The sequence below is a fragment of the Phycodurus eques genome, chromosome 7 (genome assembly GCF_024500275.1).
Source record: "Phycodurus eques isolate BA_2022a chromosome 7, UOR_Pequ_1.1, whole genome shotgun sequence".
In the NCBI taxonomy this organism is placed as follows: Eukaryota; Metazoa; Chordata; class Actinopteri; order Syngnathiformes; family Syngnathidae; genus Phycodurus; species Phycodurus eques.
Window position 1 is genome coordinate 12,750,287 of NC_084531.1, and position 18,018 is coordinate 12,768,304.

Genomic DNA, 18,018 nt, shown 5'->3' on the forward strand with positions numbered 1-18,018 from the left:
CATCTAGTTAGGTACTATTTTCAAGTTTTATGTACAATACATTTAAATGTAGCCATTTATAAGTCCTTTTTTTTTCTGTAACTAAGCACAGTGTCAATGTTCAAACTGTGCATAATGTTTCAGCGGCTTACAATAATATTAAATATATCTTTCAGGAATTAAAGCTCTGTATTATTATTTATATTGTTTTTGTTAAGGTGGTACTTGGTGTAAAACGTTTGAGAGCCACTGGCGAAAAAGAAAGAAAGAAAGATCTATAAAAAGGTATTTATATACTGTATAATAAATGATTATATAAAATATACATCATACTACAGTACATTAATAATACTTGGGTGAAAACATATAACTTAAGACATAGATTTATTTTCTTTTTAAAAGCTGTATTTCGAAGTTAATATGTATTTGAGACTTTTTTACATATATGTATACGATATATAAAATACACACATCCACCAATACATTTCAATATGATAGCATGAACTCAAATTAAATGGATACTGTAACAAATAAAAGTAAGGGTAACTAATAAACATATTGCTGAACTTATTGATATGTTACTGATTTTAAAAAGAAACCACTGGAAGGTTCAGCTAATATTTTGTATTATTTATTTTATATTATTGTACTGTATATTGAAATTACGTTTATTGTACTGTACTATAATGAACTCAAATAACAACAAAACTGATTGAAGACATTCTAAATTAAATAAATAATTCTATTAAAACATTTGAAAATGCGATCATACGTCAAAATGATTTATTATTTAAATAATGTCAAATCATCCCCCCAAAATCAACAATAGTTAATAATAATTCATAAATTGATACAAAAATAATAAATAAATTAAGTCACACAAATGTTGTTGGGTTGATTCTAATTGTAATCCCTCAAGGCTTTGATTAATTTTGTAGAAATATTAAACGATCAATAGATAGACGAACGGACAGATAGGTAGGCAGAAGACAAATGTGACTGCCTTCTTGTTTCAGGTTCACGTGACAAAGATTAGAGGAGAAGAGGAAGAGGAGGGGGCACTGCTGACGGAGGAGGAGGAGTGTGGAGATGTTGCACACAATGAATGAAACATTTTGGATTTGTGCACACACGCGCGTCCACTCACCATCTCGTCTCTTGGACTGCCTGCTCCCACGTCCTCGTCCTCACAGGTAATTAGGACACTTCCATGTTTTGAAGATACTACTCAGAGTTGATGAATGCTTGATCCATTGTACATCATTGTAGTGTTAATACTACTTGTACACAACGCATGCATCCTCAAGGGCTAATACATTATTCATTTTTCATTCATTCATTTTTCTAAAACAAGTACGATATGTTTTTTTAAGTACAGTCCAGTTGTAGTTAACTTTTAAGGACAATATAGTCACATTTACTCTTTTAGAACCGTTGGTTTTCAAACATTTATTTAGGTATAGTCATTCAAATTGCACAACACAGGACAATGGAATGCAATGACAAAGGGGGAAAGCAAGTTTTAAAAGGAATATATTCAAAGTAAAACAGGAAATAAATCCCACAAGAGATAAAAAAAAAAAAAAAAAAAACAAAAAAAAAAAAGACATGAAAGTAAAAGTTACAGTGCAATGTTGGAGCAAAAAAAGACCATTTAAAAAGTGGTACAGCACAGTGTTTTGGGCATAGGCTGACTGCAGGGACACTGGTAAACAAATAAACAAGCAAACATTATGAAAAAGTCAATTGAATTAAATGAATTTCAGACTTGCCTGTATACTGTGAAAATCCATAAAAAACTACGGATTAAAGATCCGGCATATAGTGGGAAGCGTGAAAGATTAAACCCGACAAAGCGGGGGTTCACTGTACTTTTAGATATAAGACAGTAAACCCTCGCTAATAATAATTGACACTCCCCCAACAGCAGTTTGTAATTGCCTGTAGATGCCATAAGATGGTGTGAAAGCACTTGAAACGGAGAGGATCATAAAGCATCAACGCCATGCATCCAGCATGAACGCAATCATGAACCCATGTTACATACGACTGTATTCAGTACAGCCTTGTCAGGTAACAGAGTACAAATACTTTGTTACTGTACTGCAGTAGAATTTTCACATATCTGTACTTCATTATTTTTATTGTACAACAAAAAGTGTGTATGAATGGATGTTTTATGTTTTATGGTTTCTGGGGGTTTTCTGTATTGTTTTTGAGACAGTGGCCTCTTGAAGAAGGTATTTCGCCCCTCTGTATGTTTCACATATATTAAGGACTGACAATGCCTACCATTGCTACCGTTGCTACCATTATTTCTGACAACTGTCCCCTTTACTCCACTCCATTTTCTTCATAAAATCTTTACTTTTACTGCAGTATGTTTCCCCTAACCCTCTTTGTTTCTCGTTACTACAAAATAAAATTGAAAGAAATTGTTCATTGACGTAATGCCTAAATCGCAGAGTCGAAAACGAAAGAAATGCTGCCTGTACTGATGGTCAGACGAGCTTCGTTCATCAGCAAAGGTGCATATCTTTAACTACACCACTGAAAGAAACTAACAAATAGGAATAAGATCAATAAAAACATGATCAACATTTTATTTTCTACTTTTTTTAAATGCTCTTACTTTTTACTTCCAATACTTAAGTACTTTTAATATCAGAATATTATTTTAAATACTTAAATACAGCAAATATCAAAGACTTTACTTTCAAGTATTATTCGACATGGAGATTGTACTGTAACTTCTACCAAAGTTCTTTTCTGTTGAGATACTTACACGTATGGCTTTCATGTACTTTATACAAGACTGACTCAGTAGTTAAATGATCTAATACAAACAAACCACCCTCACATGAGGCCCATCAATAGTATTAGTTTCCATACTGTGCTAAATAACGTGCTTGACTGTACTGTATGTGATATTCACCGATATGTGTTTGGGTGCAGACATGATGAAGGTCTCCCATGGGTGCCAACTGGGCATCGCCACGCTGGTGCTGCTGCTGGAACTGATCACGGGTCAGCTGTGCAGGTCTTTCATCTTATTGGTGGACGGCTTCCACACGCTCTTTGTCCTCAGTCACATGGCTCCCCCTCGCCCTCAAAGCGCAGAGAGTCCCTCGGGTTCGAGCGACCCCGCCAGGCCCCTGGCGTGCGGGGCGTCCCACCCTGACGACAGGAGTCGGCCGGTGGGGGTTTTCATCTCGGCCCTGCTGCTCTTCTCTCTGTGTGTCTCGTGCCTGTTGGAAATGATCAGCTCGTCTGTGGAGATGCATGCGGTGGCGCGGCCCTGGCTCCTGGTGGCGGTGGGCGTGGTCAGCGTGCTCTACAAGATCGTGGTGCTCGGGATGACCCGGAGGCGGTGGGAGGCCGGGGCGGGGGTCCAGGCTGGAGGGGAGCCAGAGTGTTTCATTGAAATCAACCACAAAGGTAACACTTTCACACTGGAAGTCTTTAATGTGAGCTACGCAAAGTCGGAGGAAAAAGTATGTAAACCTTGTGGAATTCCGTCTGCATACATTGCTCATCATATGTAGTCTGATCTTCAAATAACTGACAAGAATAATCTTCTTAAACTATCCATCCATTTTCAGAGCCGCTTCTCCTTATACCCAATAATGACACTCGTTTCCAATTACCCTGTTCACATGTGGAATGTTCCCATTTTTTATTCCCGTCCATCCATTTTCTGAGCCGCTTCTCCTCACTCGGGTCGCGGGCGTGCTGCAGCCTATCCCAGCTGTCATCGGGCAGGAGGCGGGGTACACCCTGAACTGGTTGCCAGCCAATCGCAGGGCACATACAAACAAACAACCATTCGCACTCACATTCACACCTACGGGCAATTTAGAGTCTCCAATTCATGCATGTTTTCGGGATGTGGGAGGAAACCGGAGTGCCCGGAGAAAACCCACGCAGGCACGGGGCGAACATGCAAACTCCACACAGGCGGGGCCTGGATTGAACATATATATATATATATATATATATATATATATATATATATATATATATATATATATATATAGGAAGTCCATGCCCCTTGTGAGGATGTGGCTCAGATAATGGATGGATGAATGGATGGATGAATGGATGCTTTTACTTCGAAGTAGAGCGTAGTATGTGTCCAAATAGTGCAGTATATGTTCATAAAGATGCTTTTACTTTGCGGTAGAGCACAGTGGACCTCCGTGTATTCACAGTTTGGATTCCGCAGATTCACCTATTTGTTGATTTACGTATGTCCATGTCATACACTTATTTTGAAGTAGAGCTTATGTCCAGGTGTGCTCTTATTTTGATGTACAGCGTAGTGTACGTCCAGGTGAGGCTTTTTACTTTGAAGTAGAGCACATTGTACGGTTTATTTTTCATTCTCTCTCACAGCCGTGTCTCAGGGGGGGTCCGGAGGCTTGGGCGAGGCCGAGCGAGGCCCGCGTGAAGCCAGCACAGCTCAGCGCGGGACGACGGCGCACTCCCTCCACAACGGGGGTCTCGTCTTCTGCAACCCGGCGACCTCGCCAGGAGGAGGCGTGGATGCGCAGGAGTCGTTGGAGGAGCTCCAGTCGCGCAACCAAGATGCTCACGTCAACAGGAAGTCTCTGACAATGTGTCCCCCTTCTGTGACAATGGTGGTGCAGGGGCTGTCCACATCAGTTCTGCTCCTGGTCACCGGTCTGGTGCTGCTGCTGGTGGACCCTTATTACCGACATTCCCCGGGACCCTGCAGCCTCCTGGTGTACCTGGATCCGAGCTTGGCCATCTTGGCTGTCATCATCCTGGTGGCCCGAGCTGTTCCGCAGGTGTGACCATGTGAGGAATCTAAGAACTACAGTGAGCTAACTCCATTTTAGTGATTTATAGTGCAATGAGTAGTTTTCCTTTGAGTTTGATAAATGAAATGATTTTGATGAGATAGGACAATTTTATCCATATCTGAGTTTGATAAATTGGATTCTGGTCAGTATCATCTTGGTTGCCTGAAAGGAAAGAAACAAATTAGGATGACAGAAAAAAGGTTTTGTGGAATAGTGGTCTAAGTCCATACATCTGTCAAATGTATCATAAATGATGATAAATAACATTCACTTGTATTGACATGTACATGCACTGGCACCCAATCTTAAGTAAAACTTACTTTCTAAGTCTTCTATCCATTTCTGGATACCGGATACTAGTGTTGCATTCACTGGTCAATCAGGAAAACTGCTGACTGTAATAAAAGACTGCCTCTTTTACTGTATGTGAAATTTGGAACTAAACCTTGATTTAGACCAGTATTCATCAGAAAGTTATGCCTTTTCGCTATTCATTTCTGCACCTAACTTTTAAAAAATGGCAGCAATGGCGTGAGACCACTCGAGTTCTCAGTGGCTCATGTTCCTTTCTACATTCTTGTTATATGTCGTGTCAGTGTCTAAACAGTTGGGTATTTTTCATGTATTTATTGCTCTGTTTGACAATGCAATGTTAATGGCTCTACAAACAATTCTTGGGCTTCCTGAAAAGTGATTCTTTTTCTGACGTTTATGTGACGTGGCCGCCCTCCCTCAGATGCACAGGTACGGGCTGCTGCTGATGCAGGCCACGCCGCCTCACGTGAGCCTGGCGGACGTCAGGGAAAGGATCGGGAGCGTGCCCGGAGTGGAGGAGGTGCACGAGCTCCACATCTGGGAGTTGTCCGATTCCCTCGTGGTGGCCTCGGTCCACGTGCTCTGTCACGCTGCCTTTCCCATACACAGGTACGCATATGCAAGTCAACTGTAGCACGGTTCTTTGGAAAAAGCTCAAATAACACACGCACATGATTGAAGGGGCCATATTTGACCACACCAACTAATATTGTCTCTATACAATAAACATGTGAAATATGAATTCAAATCATCCACGCATCCCTGAGTTCCAGACATTTTTCTGCCGAGAGGCCTGAAATCAGGCCCTTCGCATTTCTCGAGCTTATCTACGTCACTAGCGAAGATCTCCGCCTTCCTCTCTGCTCCGAGCCAGCGCTGTTAAGACAACAAGCACGTATGATCTCACAAGTAGGTCTTCTACACGGAGGCGACCAATCAGAACAAAAGGGGGCGGTCTTAACCAAATATGGACAAAGGGGATACACAACTGGGTCAAACAGAAGTAGCTCTCAGAGGGGCCTTTTCTGGGCACGTGTATGACAAAACCAAGGATTTTATTTTGATTTTTTTTGTAATGAAATTGACACTTTTATACTAAGTCCATGTTAGAGAGTCACTCTATGGAGGTCGAAATAGCCAAAATATGGGACCTTTAGAGTACGTCAATATTTTTTCTTGCAGTTCTCTTTTTATGACATTTTTTTCATGGTTCAAATGTACATTCATTTTGTATTTCACCATTTTCATCCATTCAACTGTAAATTACCATTGAATCCACACAGTATATCCCATCGTACATTAATTTTACAGCGATGAACAATTGGTCTTTCCACCAGTATAGGAAATAGAACTTCCTCAACAATAATCTTCTATGTATCAAACAAAGCAAGCTATGGCGTGAAACAAAAATGGGATGAATACAAAACGGGGACTTACAATTTAGCATTAGATAAAAGATGGTCACCCTGGTGTAATATTAAACCTGATCCATTTTTCCAGAAACACGCTTTGTTGCAGCAAAAATAAAGCAAAAATAATTCTTTCCATCTTGAAAATGTCATATACAATGTCAATCCATTCATCAGTACCTCAATATTTAACAGGGGTTGGTCTAGTAGTTAGCACGTCTGCCTCACAGTCGTGAGGTTCTGGATTTGAAACTTGGTTCTGGCCGTGCTGTGTGGAGTTTACATGTTCTCCTCGTACTTGCGTGGGTTTTCTCTGGGTACTCTGGCTTCCTCCCACGTTCCATAAACAGCCATGTTACTCTAAATTGTCCGGAGGTGTAAATGGTTTGTCTATATGTGCGTTATGATTGGCTGGTGACCAGTCCAGGATCAGATGGGATAGGCTCCAGCTCACCCATGACCCTAATGAGAAAACAGATGGATGGAAAATGTTAATATAAACTGTTAACTGTATATACATCCAACCACTATTATTATTGTAGTACTATTACTTTTTATCTCATTTTATGTCTACTTTTTAATCACTACAACACCTAAAAGTTCAGAAATCTATCTACGCAGACATTTTTTATTGGGAACTTTTCATTTTATTTATCATTCTATTCTATTTGCAATAACTCAAAACAGTGACGTAACTTTGATGTGTAAGGTGGGGGGAACTTTTTTTTTTTTTTTTGTCTTTTTGACTTCACTCACATGCTCAGGTGTACTGATCTGATGTCGGGGATCACCAAAGTGCTGCAGAGTGTCGGGGCGAGCTGCTGCACAGTGCAGCCTGAGTTTGCCCCCTCTTCTGCCCTCCCCAAGAGTCCAGCGTGCACATCTGCAGTGCCCACCTGCAGATTGGCCTGTACGAAGCTCTGTGATGCCCACGTGTGCTGTCCTCACCCACAAGTCCTTGTCATGCAAAAATTGTGATGCTTTCGTAACTACAAACATCAATTTCAATGAAGTTGGAACATTTTGTAAAACGTAAATAAAAACAGAATACAATGATTTGCAAATCCTTTTCAACCTCTCCTCAATTGAATACACTATACAAAGACAAGAATTTAATGTTCACACTGATAAACCTTTTTTTTTTTTTTTTCTTCAAATAATCACTAATTTAGAATTTGATGCCTGCAACATGTTCCAAAAATTCTGAGACAGGGGCATGTTTAGGCGGCACGGTGGACGACTGGTTAGAGCGTCAGCCTCACAGTTCTGAGGACCCGGGTTCAATCCCCGGCCCCGCCTGTGTGGAGTTTGCATGTTCTCCCCGTGCCTGCGTGGGTTTTCTCCGGGCAATCCGGTTTCCTCCCACATCCCAAAAACATGCATTAATTGGAGATTCTAATTTGCCCGTAGGTGTGACCGTGAGTGTGAATGGTTGTTTGTTTGTATGTGCCCTGCGATCGGCTGGCAACCAGTTCAGGGTGTACCCCGCCTCCTGCCCGATGACAGCTGGGTACCCCGCGACCCTAGTGAGGAGAAGCGGCTCAGAAAATGGATGGATGGAGGGGCATGTTTACCACTGTGTTACATCACCTTTCCTTTTAACAAAAGTCTAACTTTTGAAGTTTTGTAGGTGGAATTCTTTACCATTCTTGCTTGCATATTATGGACTGCAGATGATGACATTTCTAACTTCCTGGCAATTGTACGTTGACAGGCGGCACGGTTAGCACATCTGCCTCACAGTTCTTAGGACCCGGGTTCAAATCTGGCCTCGCCTGTGTGGAGTTTGCATGTTCTCCCTGTGCTTGTGTGGGTTTCCTCCCACATCCCCAAAACATGGTAGATTAATTGAAGACTCTAAATTGCCCATAGGTGTGAATGTGACTGCAATTGGTTGTTTGTTTATATGTGCCCTGCGATTGGCTGGTTCAGGGTGGGTGTACCCCGCCTCTCACCCGAAGATAGCTGGGATAGGGTCCAGCACCTGCGTGACCCTCGTGAGGATAAGCGGTACAGAAAATGAATAAATGAATGTACGTCGACATTGTTATTAAACTGTTGAACTAATTTGCTCACGTCGTTGCAAAGTGGTGAACCTCGTCCCATCCTTGCTCGTGAAGAACTGAGCCTTTCGGGATGCTCCTTTTATACCCAATAATGACACTCGTTTCCAATTACCCTGTTCACATGTGAAATGTTCCCATTTTTTATTTTTTATTTTTATTTTTTTAGCATTCCTCAACTTTCCCAATCTTTTGTTGCCCCTGTCTCAGCTTTTTGGGAATGTTTTGCAAGCATCAAATTCAAAGTGAGAGAATATTTGCAACAACAACAAAAACTAATAATAATGTTTATTAGTTTGAACTTTAAATATCTTGTCTTTGTAGTGTATTCAATTGAGTATAAGTTGAAAAGGATTTGCAAATCATTGTATTTTGTTTTAATTTATGTTTTACACGGAGTCCTAACTTAATTGGAATTGGGGTTTGTAGAAAATAACGAATGGACTGTTTTATTGCTTTGCTCGCTCTGATGCTCTAAAAACATCAAGCTATCAAGGCGCCGAGTAGCTTGTCTCATTCGGTTTTTGAGTGTGATCCGTTTGCAAGTCAATGTATAATAACGAGTCTAATTCAGAAAGTAAGGAAATGAGAGAGTCATGCTCGGCTGAATGTTTTTTAACTTGTTTTTTAAACTTGCCATAACTTGTCTCTCGATACTAAGATAATAAATATTCTTAATGACCTGTCCGGTGTTCGTAGCAGATACTTTATTTCTTCATCTCACATGGACAAACAGAAATTTCCACAACCCTTTGCCGACGCAACCTCATTTTACTATTTCTGTAATGCTGTAATTGTATCTGGTAACTACAGTATTGTGTGATACAAATGCATCTTGAAATATATTCCATGTCTACGTGTAAGCGCAAAAAGTGCAATACCATAACATGAACATATGAAAAGCTACTGTTACCAGGAATTTATTGAAATAACCACTTGAAACAAGCACATCATATTAAATCGATTACCTGAAATGACATCATCTGTCTCCGCCTCTTCTCTCCACACAGCCAATCATAATGCAGATATCTTGCATAAATTGATACATTCGGATTTCATTCCTTTTGTCGTTTTATTTTCAAAGAATTGGGCCTCGTATTCGGTAGCCAGAAGCTATCCGTCCGTGTAGACAGTTGTAAGTGTAACTGTCTTGCAGATACAAAACAGATTAATTTTTAACAGTAGAAACCGTCACTGAGTAATAATAGTGCGATTGCGTACCATATATAACCTCCTTATTCTAGTTATCTAATGCCCGGATGATCCTCGGTGGTCCGGGGTGCAGGCTTCAAACCTGTAGCTGCCTAGCGGCAGAGTGGTTCAATTCCACCTTGCGGGCGATTACTCTGCTGATGTACTACCCTCTTGAAAAATTACTTTCCTGACGTTTTTATTTCTTTGTTCACTGCTGACAGTGACAGGCAAACGACACAGTCCACTACTTCCTGTCTTCAAAGCTTTGTTCCCGCACTTCAAAATAAGGGTCCATCAAATGAACAACAATACAAATACTAAGAGGAAGAACTTCATTTCAAGCGACCCGAGGCGCAATATAAATAACATTTATTAGTAATAATAATAATATAGTACTGTATTTCATTGTGACTTTTATTCTGAAGTGCAGAAAAAAAGCTTCGAAGACCAGCGACACTTTCTACTTGTGCAAATAATGCACGTTGTTTTTACAAATATGCTGAGTTGGCGTCAGAAATTTCCCTTTAATTTATCTTTGAACAAAATTATGTGGGTTTTTTTCTGGGTTAACGGGCAAGCGCATACTGAAAAACCAAAACAAAACTATTTAACTTCTATGCCCGGTTTCCCGGAACAACAACATTGTTGACTATCCATCTCAACCAATCACCAGCGACAGCAGTCGCTTTCCCACCAATGAGCATGCCGATTAATTTCAACCAATCATAAACTATAATAATCTGTCCCTACCACCAATGATAAATCTTTAAAATGTTAGCCAATCACCAGCGAAAATACTCTGTCCTGCCGCCAATGAAAATCCTTGTTAGTGGGACGCGGGTCGAGCAATGCGGAATTGCTAAATTAGAAAAAGCCCAGCCATGTCCTTGCATGCTTAACGTTTGTTCTTTCGGATTTAAAACACCTTTATAACATTGCCAGGTACGACTGACGTTTAATAGTTTTCATAGCGATGTAAATTAGCGTTTCATTAGTTACCGCATCAATAACATTGTCCCGGAGACAAATTCCTTGTGTGTTTTTTGGACATACTTAGCAAATAAAGATGATTCTGATTCTGATTCTGATTCTGATAATTTTGTCGCCTGACTGTACGGTTACAATGCTAGTAACAGATCATTGTACTATTGGTGACTTTAAATTGCTTGAGGGCTCTGCATAATTTGCACACTCGTCATTATATTATTATCACCACACTAGTGGTACATTTTCATTGCAGTCACTTTTCAATGACTCTCCCATTTGATTGAAATCCGTATTATATTGTTAAAATATTTTATTTCCATTTATTCAAAACAAGTTTTACTTTGTGGTGAACGATGACTTGATAATTGATAACATCTAGTGGTTCTCACTTTTTTTTTATTTATTTTTTTTACATGACGTACCACCTCAAAATTACTTTATTTTACATAAAAGTTGCAATAAAATTGTACTGAAGTAAATGTTTATGAACAAACGGTTCTTAAGCATTAAATGCAAATGTATCCGTAGCACACTTTGGAATCAGTGACCTATGCGATGAATTCTCTATTCTCTCCTTATGTCTTCTAGCTCCAGTATGCCTCTCCATAAATACGCTCCTAAAATCTGGGATGCCCTCAAACTGAAAGAGGGCATCTACTCCCGCCTCCCAAAGCATTACCTGAAGTCCCTGGAGCAGAAGGAGCCCACGCCAGTCCACTGGAGGGCCCTGGGGGTCCAGTACCGACGCAACCCCAAGACGGGGCAGAAGGAACGAGTGCAGGACGTCGCGATCCCCATCTACTACCCTCCCGAGTCTCAGAACGGCCTTTGGGGGGGGGAGGGTTGGGTATCGGGCTACAGATACGCCAACAACGATAAAGTGAGCGTGCGCCAGGGTGTTTTGATTAGATTTTTGTCAAGTTCTGTAACGTTAACGTCGTCGTCCGCCTAGATGTCCACACGTCTGCCGAAGACGTGGAGACCGCAGCTGTTGAAGAGAGAACTTTACAGCGAGATCCTGGACCACAAGTTCACCATCACGGTCACGCCTCGCACCCTGGACCTCATCGACGCCGCCTTTGGCTTTGACTTCTACATCCTCAAAGTAAGAGAGAAGGCTGTCAATCTGGTCTTATGCTCACCATGTGTTTTTGCTACACTTAAGAACTTCTACTGTACACAGAAATATTTATTTGGAAAGTCAGACCAAAAAGCTGGAAACATTGTAACATGCATGCCAGTAGATGGCAGTAGAGTGTCCATAGTGTGACAATATGTTAAATTGTACCACCAACAGGCCACTGGCGGCACTGCAGGCGGACAACATAAAGGCCTCTGTAAGGCTTCTTTTCCTCCCGCGCTCTCATGGCCGACAACGCCCGACGAATTGGCCCGCTCGGCCCCTCTGCGTCATTTGATGCGCTCACGCGGCTAAAATTTTTGCTGCACGTAGAATGCCTTGGAGATCGTCTCTCTTGATTGGTCCGTTTTAGTCACATGCTGTGATGACGTACTCAGCGTGCGCCTTGGTTCTACAGACCATCTACGCCGCCGCCTTCTCGATCGATTTTGCAGCACAATTTAACGTATCATCTGCTCATCTAGGTCCATTTGATCTAGCAGACACTTCCACGGTCGTCATTGTTGTTGCTTTGTTCCTTGTTACGGAAAGGAATGTAAAAACGGCTATCGGAAATGGCCCCAAAAAATGCAGAGGAATCTCCACACTGTGGTGTCCTAGCCAATACCAGCCGTAGCGACACCCCTGACTTGGTGAACTGCAGTACATTTTCAAAACTGCGCGTGTGTGTTGCGCTCGAGTATAAAGACAAACTACGTGCGGGATAGCTGCAGTGACGTCAGCGCGGTTGCCGTCCACACGAGTATAAGAAGAAGAAGAATCACCTTTTATTGTCATGAACATGCATACATGCACATGAAATGTTTTCTCTGCATTTAACCCATCACAGTGAACACATGTTAGTGGAACACCCTGGAGCAGGGGGCAGCTGAAGCGCCCGGGGAGCATATAAAGAAGCCTTAAGGACTTTGACACCACACAGAAGGCGTAGCAGGAATTTATTTAAAAAAAAAAAGATATTTTAATTAGATGAGAATATTTAATTTATCACGATCATTTTGTTGTTACTAGTGAGGTTTTTTTTAAAGTGTGATACAGGCATTTCCCCCTTCCTCTTAACATTCTGTTAATGCACTTTGATACTGCGCCCTGTGAGCATCCAGCTTCTTTTGGAATTTCTTTTTGAGACTTCTTCTCCTTATGGAGAGTGTCAATGATGGTTTTCTTGCACAGCCGTCAAGTCAGCGGTGTTCCCCGTTATTCTGAAGCCTACTAAGCCAGACTGAGACCACTTAAAGGTTGAGGAAAACCTCTGCAGGTATTGTGCGTTAATTAGCGGACAACATTGGGAGACAGGGAGCCTGCAACGTTGAACTTTGTCATGATATTCTAATTTGGTGAAATAACGGGTTTGTTTTTGCGGCACGGTAGTCAACTGGTTAGCGCGTCTGCCTCACAGTTCTGAGGAGCGGGGTTGAATCCCCGGCCCCGCCTGTGTGGAGTTTGCATGTTCTCCCCGTGCCTGGGTGGGTTTTCTCCGGGCACTCCGCATTCCTCCCACATCCCAAAAACATGCATGGTAGGTTGAAAATTGCCCGTAGGTGGGAATGTGAGTGCAAATGGTTGGTTGTTTATGTGTGCCCTGCGATTGGCTGGCCGATTTGTTTATTTTATGTCTTTCTGCCATAATCATCTAAAATGAAACAAATAAAGCCTTGAAATATTTCAAAACTAATATAACATAGGTTTCACTTTTTGAAACAAATTATTGAAATAAATGGACTTTCCCTCGATATTCAAATTTTTGGGCACATACCTGTATAGCAGGGAATACTGTGTATACATTTTCTTTTTTATTTTAAAAGCATTGAGATATTCTTGGTAGTTTTTATGAATTCAAAAAAGTACTGCTGAAGTGGATTTGCAGTGGAGAGCTAGTCGTATGTTAGTACAGTGATTCTCAACGGGGGGTAAGAGTGCCACTCACGGTAGGCGAGTCACTGAAATACAAGTAACATTTCTACTTTTGTAAGTACAGTTCACTTGTACTTGACTTTTAAATACATGTGCATTTAATCATTTAACTGTATTATGTACATTTCTTTATTTAATTTCTGTGCAATACTTTTTTTAATAATTGAAGTATATAAATATTTTATAAATCTATTATATATATATTTTTTTTTTTTTTCAATTAAAATATTTAACCAGCCTTGTTCGTGTCACATGCGTTAGATGCCAAAAGAAGATCTGAACTCCAAACTGGGGATGGACCTGAAGCGGGCCATGTTACTGCGCCTGGCTCGTAGAGACACTCAGCTGTATCCAGAGGACCGCGCGAAGAGAGACGAGGTGTACAACAAATACAAGGTACGAACTCGCTCACGACTTGAGCGGTCACAAAGTTCTAAAGGCCAACGACCGGTGTTTGGATTTTGTCACACGGCGACGCAGCGCTTTGAGATCCCCGAAGAGGAGGCCGAGTGGGTGGGTCTGACTCTGGAAGAAGCCGTGGAGAAGCAGAGGCAGCTGGAGCACAAGGTAACAGTTACGTCATCACATTTGCCGAGCTTTAGTTTCTTTCTACCCAAAACGCCAAGAAAAAAAAAATTATTCTAGAAATCCTCATACAGTACATATGTATTTTTAGTCAGAACGACAATGTTCATTTTAAAAAATTCTAATTTGAACACTTCTCACAACAATTATAGAAATTTGGTGTAATGATATGAAATGTTTGCTTCAAAAAAAGCTTGATTTATTTCTGAATGCATTTACAATCCCATGCATTAAATTCATTCACTCATCTTCCGTTCCGCTTCTCCTCACAAGGGTCGCGGGCGTGCTGGAGCCTTTCAAAGCTATCTTCGGGCGAGAGTACACCCTGAACTGGTCGCCAGCCAATCGCAGGGCACATATAAACAAACAACCATTCGCGCACACATTCACACCTAAGGGCAATTTAGAGTCTTCAATCAACCTACCATGCACATTTTTGGGATGTGGGAGGAAACCGGAGTACCCGGAGAAAACCCACGCAGGCACGGGGACAACATGCAAAGTCCACACAGGCGGGGCCGGGAATTGAACCCCGGTCCTCAGAACTGCGAGGCAGATGTGCTAACAAGTTGGTCGCCCTGCATTAAATTGAATAGCAAAAAAAACTGTTTTGAATAAGTGCAAGGAGTAAAAAAAACAAGTTTTTTTCTTCTTTACAACTACAGTACATTTACGTTTCCTCTTTTATGCTAAACTGCGATTTTGAAAATTCCATTTTAATTCCTTTCATGAATAAACTCCCATTAATTAACAATGTTAACTTTCCACAGAGTTAATTCATACTGCATGCTCGTAAGATTTATTTTTAAACAATTTTTTAATGATTCATGGGTAACAGGGTGAAAGGTCAAACTCTCCGTTGCGGCCCGGATGGCTCGTCGCCTTTGAGTGAATCCAAAATGTCTCTCTTTGTTTCAGCCGTTTGATTTTGTCGCCACCGCTGGCGCTCGTAAGGTTGAGGCCCTCCCATGTTTTGCATCGGTATCTGAACCTCCTTTTACGTATTAACATCCACATGGACATTCCAACCCATATACAACGTGGGTTCTGTGGCAATTAATGAAACGGTTTACATGGTGCACCTTATTAATAAGGACATGCACAAATGTGTTGCTCGACCGTATTTTCACAATAATTGCAGTTGCCGCAAGGAAAATTGCCTTTAGGTCGGTGTAGCCATGTTTCACGTTTCAGAGCAGGGCGATAGCTCTTCACTAGTTTGTCTTTAAGCATAAATCATCATTAATCATCTCTTAATTAAAGCTAATACTAGAGGGTTCATTAAACGTTCCCTTAAGAGTCAGGTCACATTCAATTATTTTCCAATTGTTCTTTATGATGTGTTTAATCTGGGCTGCCTCCTTGCAATATCAATTGACAAAGTAGGGTTTTGGAGTCAACACTTTTCAAGGTCTGTCGCTCTGCAAACTTCTTCTTTCAAAAGATTGTGCGCTAGGATGAACTTGAAGGAGAGTCTGATTTTGTTAACCTCCTTGTCGGAGCCGCCGCTGCGTGTTCAGATGGATTCCGAGAAAATCCTGGTGTGAGTCACACATGCGTCTTCGTCTCTGAATTTGTCCATTGGGTATGTTATGAATAAGCCAAGGAGGATGGAAACTGTTTGCGTGTAAGATTGTGTTCCGGTCTGTTACCTTTCTAAATATATAGGTATGGTAAAAAACCTTCGTTGTCTTTGGGGATTTGTAAATCCAGAAAGCGTATCACACGTAGACCATACTCGATCCTAAATTGTAACTTTTTATTCGGGCTGTTAATATATCCACGGGAGTCTGTGTTCTTTTTCAGAGCCAGAGAAAAACTAAATATCCTCAATATATTTGGCCCACCACAAAATATTTTGTTCCAAAGGTTTATCTTGGGAGAATATGTGTTGTTCCTCCCATAGGCCTATAAACAAATAGGCAGAATTAGAGGCAAAACATGCTCCTGTTGCTGTGCCCTTCTCCTGTCTGTACAATTACAAAAAGCGTTTGCGGGGATTGGTCGTCGTCTCGTCCCCCCCCCAAAAAAAAAAAAACGGAAAGGGAAAAACAAAATTAGAAGTCTGTGACCCGGTGAATCCGTGGGTGCCAAACCGCAAGTATATGTATGTACTATATATTTATTGATGCTTTGATTAATGAGATATACAGTGAATGAATAATTCAAATGTTTCATTAAAAATAAAAAGAAACAAGTTGATTTCTTTATGTGCTACTGTATAATTGATAAATGCTCATATATAATTTGAACCTTTTACTCGTCTTGTGGCAAAGATGGTCCATCAAAACATGTAACACGGGACAGAAATGTTTAAAATGATTCAGTAATATCTATTTTAGCCGTAAGTTTCATAATAAATGCATGTGCTGTTTCTGATACATAAAACTAATTACATTAGACAAGAACTTTGTGCAAATGTGCATGTGTTCAATGTAGTGTGCGTGTGTGTGTGTCAGGAGCCCGAGCCGCTGTTCAAGGTGTGTGCAGAAAAGCTGATAGAGGAGCTGCACATCCGAAAGCTGTCTGAGCCTCATCTCATTGAGAGCAAATGAAGAGCAGAAAAATGAAAAACGTCTGTCGAGCCTCGACATGAACAAGTCGCATCTGCGTGCGTGTGTTTGTGTGTGTGTGTGAGTTTGAGAGAGACACACGGGAAGCACGAACCACCACTTCTTTATCTCACTTCCTCCTCCTTTCTTTGTCAGAACATCCAACACTGGTGTGAATACAACAGCTGTCCATTTGTCATCTTGTATAAAGTATTTGAAAAAAATAAAAATCGCCTTTCTGTTGTCGACTTTGGGTCTGTTTTAACAGGAAGTGAAAGAAGGTACAAACTCAATATCGGTTTCAAAAGCAGAACAAACAAAAAAAAAAAGAAAAAAAAAAAGGTTTTTAAACACAAAGAAAATGATCGTGTAACCGCTCGCTCGAGAGATTTGATCCAAGATTTGAGATTTCGGCTCTCTTTCTTTTTTTCTGGAGCGTTGGTCTGTCCTGGATATTGTCTTGAGATTCAGGACATACAGTGAATATAAAAAGTCTGCTCACCCATGTTCAAATGCCACATTTTTGTGATATAACATGATGAGGCCAAGATAAATCATTTCAAAACTGTTTTTTCCCACTATAAATGTGACCCACTTTACTTGTCCAACTCAATTGGAAAGAATGGGGACGGGAAGTCGAAATGTGGTTTGCACGAGTGTGCACCTCTTATGACTGAGGACGTGGCCGCGTTCAGAATTAACCAATCACATTCGACCTCATGTTAAATGGGAGTTAGCACACACCTGCCACCATTAAAATGCCATGGACTAACCCCAAATAAAGTTCAGGTGTTCTTGTCGGCTTTTCCTGACACCCCCCCCCAAATGCCTAAATGTGTTTGGGAGATTTCAAGTGACCAAGGGATGTTTGGTGCAAACACAAGACTGGCCAAATAACCCCAATGCTACAGTGAAGCATGGCAGGGGCAGCATCATGCTGCAACACGCAACGTCCCATGATAGGTCATCTTCTTGCTGGATTTTTCCTCTTGATGGCACTAGCATGTATTCAACGAGCCCCAAAGTAAGCTCAAACTGGTGGTGTTGATTTGT

At 41.1% G+C, this 18,018-nt stretch overlaps 2 protein-coding genes and 1 non-coding gene across 3 annotated transcripts; all 3 read left to right on the top strand.

The window, feature by feature from the left end:
• Positions 1-2,936: 2,936 nt before the first annotated feature.
• LOC133405094 (proton-coupled zinc antiporter SLC30A1) lies at positions 2,937-7,507 on the top strand. The gene is made up of 4 exons (XM_061681748.1): positions 2,937-3,417; positions 4,375-4,790; positions 5,542-5,729; positions 7,294-7,507. Exons 1-4 carry the CDS (start codon positions 2,937-2,939, stop codon positions 7,505-7,507), a joined length of 1,299 nt encoding a protein of 432 aa, XP_061537732.1.
• A 2,338-nt stretch (positions 7,508-9,845) lies between these two features.
• trnastop-uca (transfer RNA opal suppressor (anticodon UCA)) lies at positions 9,846-9,932 on the top strand. The gene has a single exon. It is a non-coding gene; the product is annotated as a tRNA-Sec (tRNA).
• A 705-nt stretch (positions 9,933-10,637) lies between these two features.
• Positions 10,638-17,211, top strand: mrpl28 (mitochondrial ribosomal protein L28). The gene is made up of 6 exons (XM_061681711.1): positions 10,638-10,728; positions 11,362-11,653; positions 11,726-11,878; positions 14,090-14,224; positions 14,309-14,395; positions 16,873-17,211. The coding sequence occupies exons 2-6, from the start codon at positions 11,369-11,371 to the stop codon at positions 16,966-16,968; spliced, it is 756 nt and encodes a 251-aa protein (XP_061537695.1). The 5' UTR covers positions 10,638-10,728; positions 11,362-11,368; the 3' UTR covers positions 16,969-17,211.
• Positions 17,212-18,018: the final 807 nt, after the last annotated feature.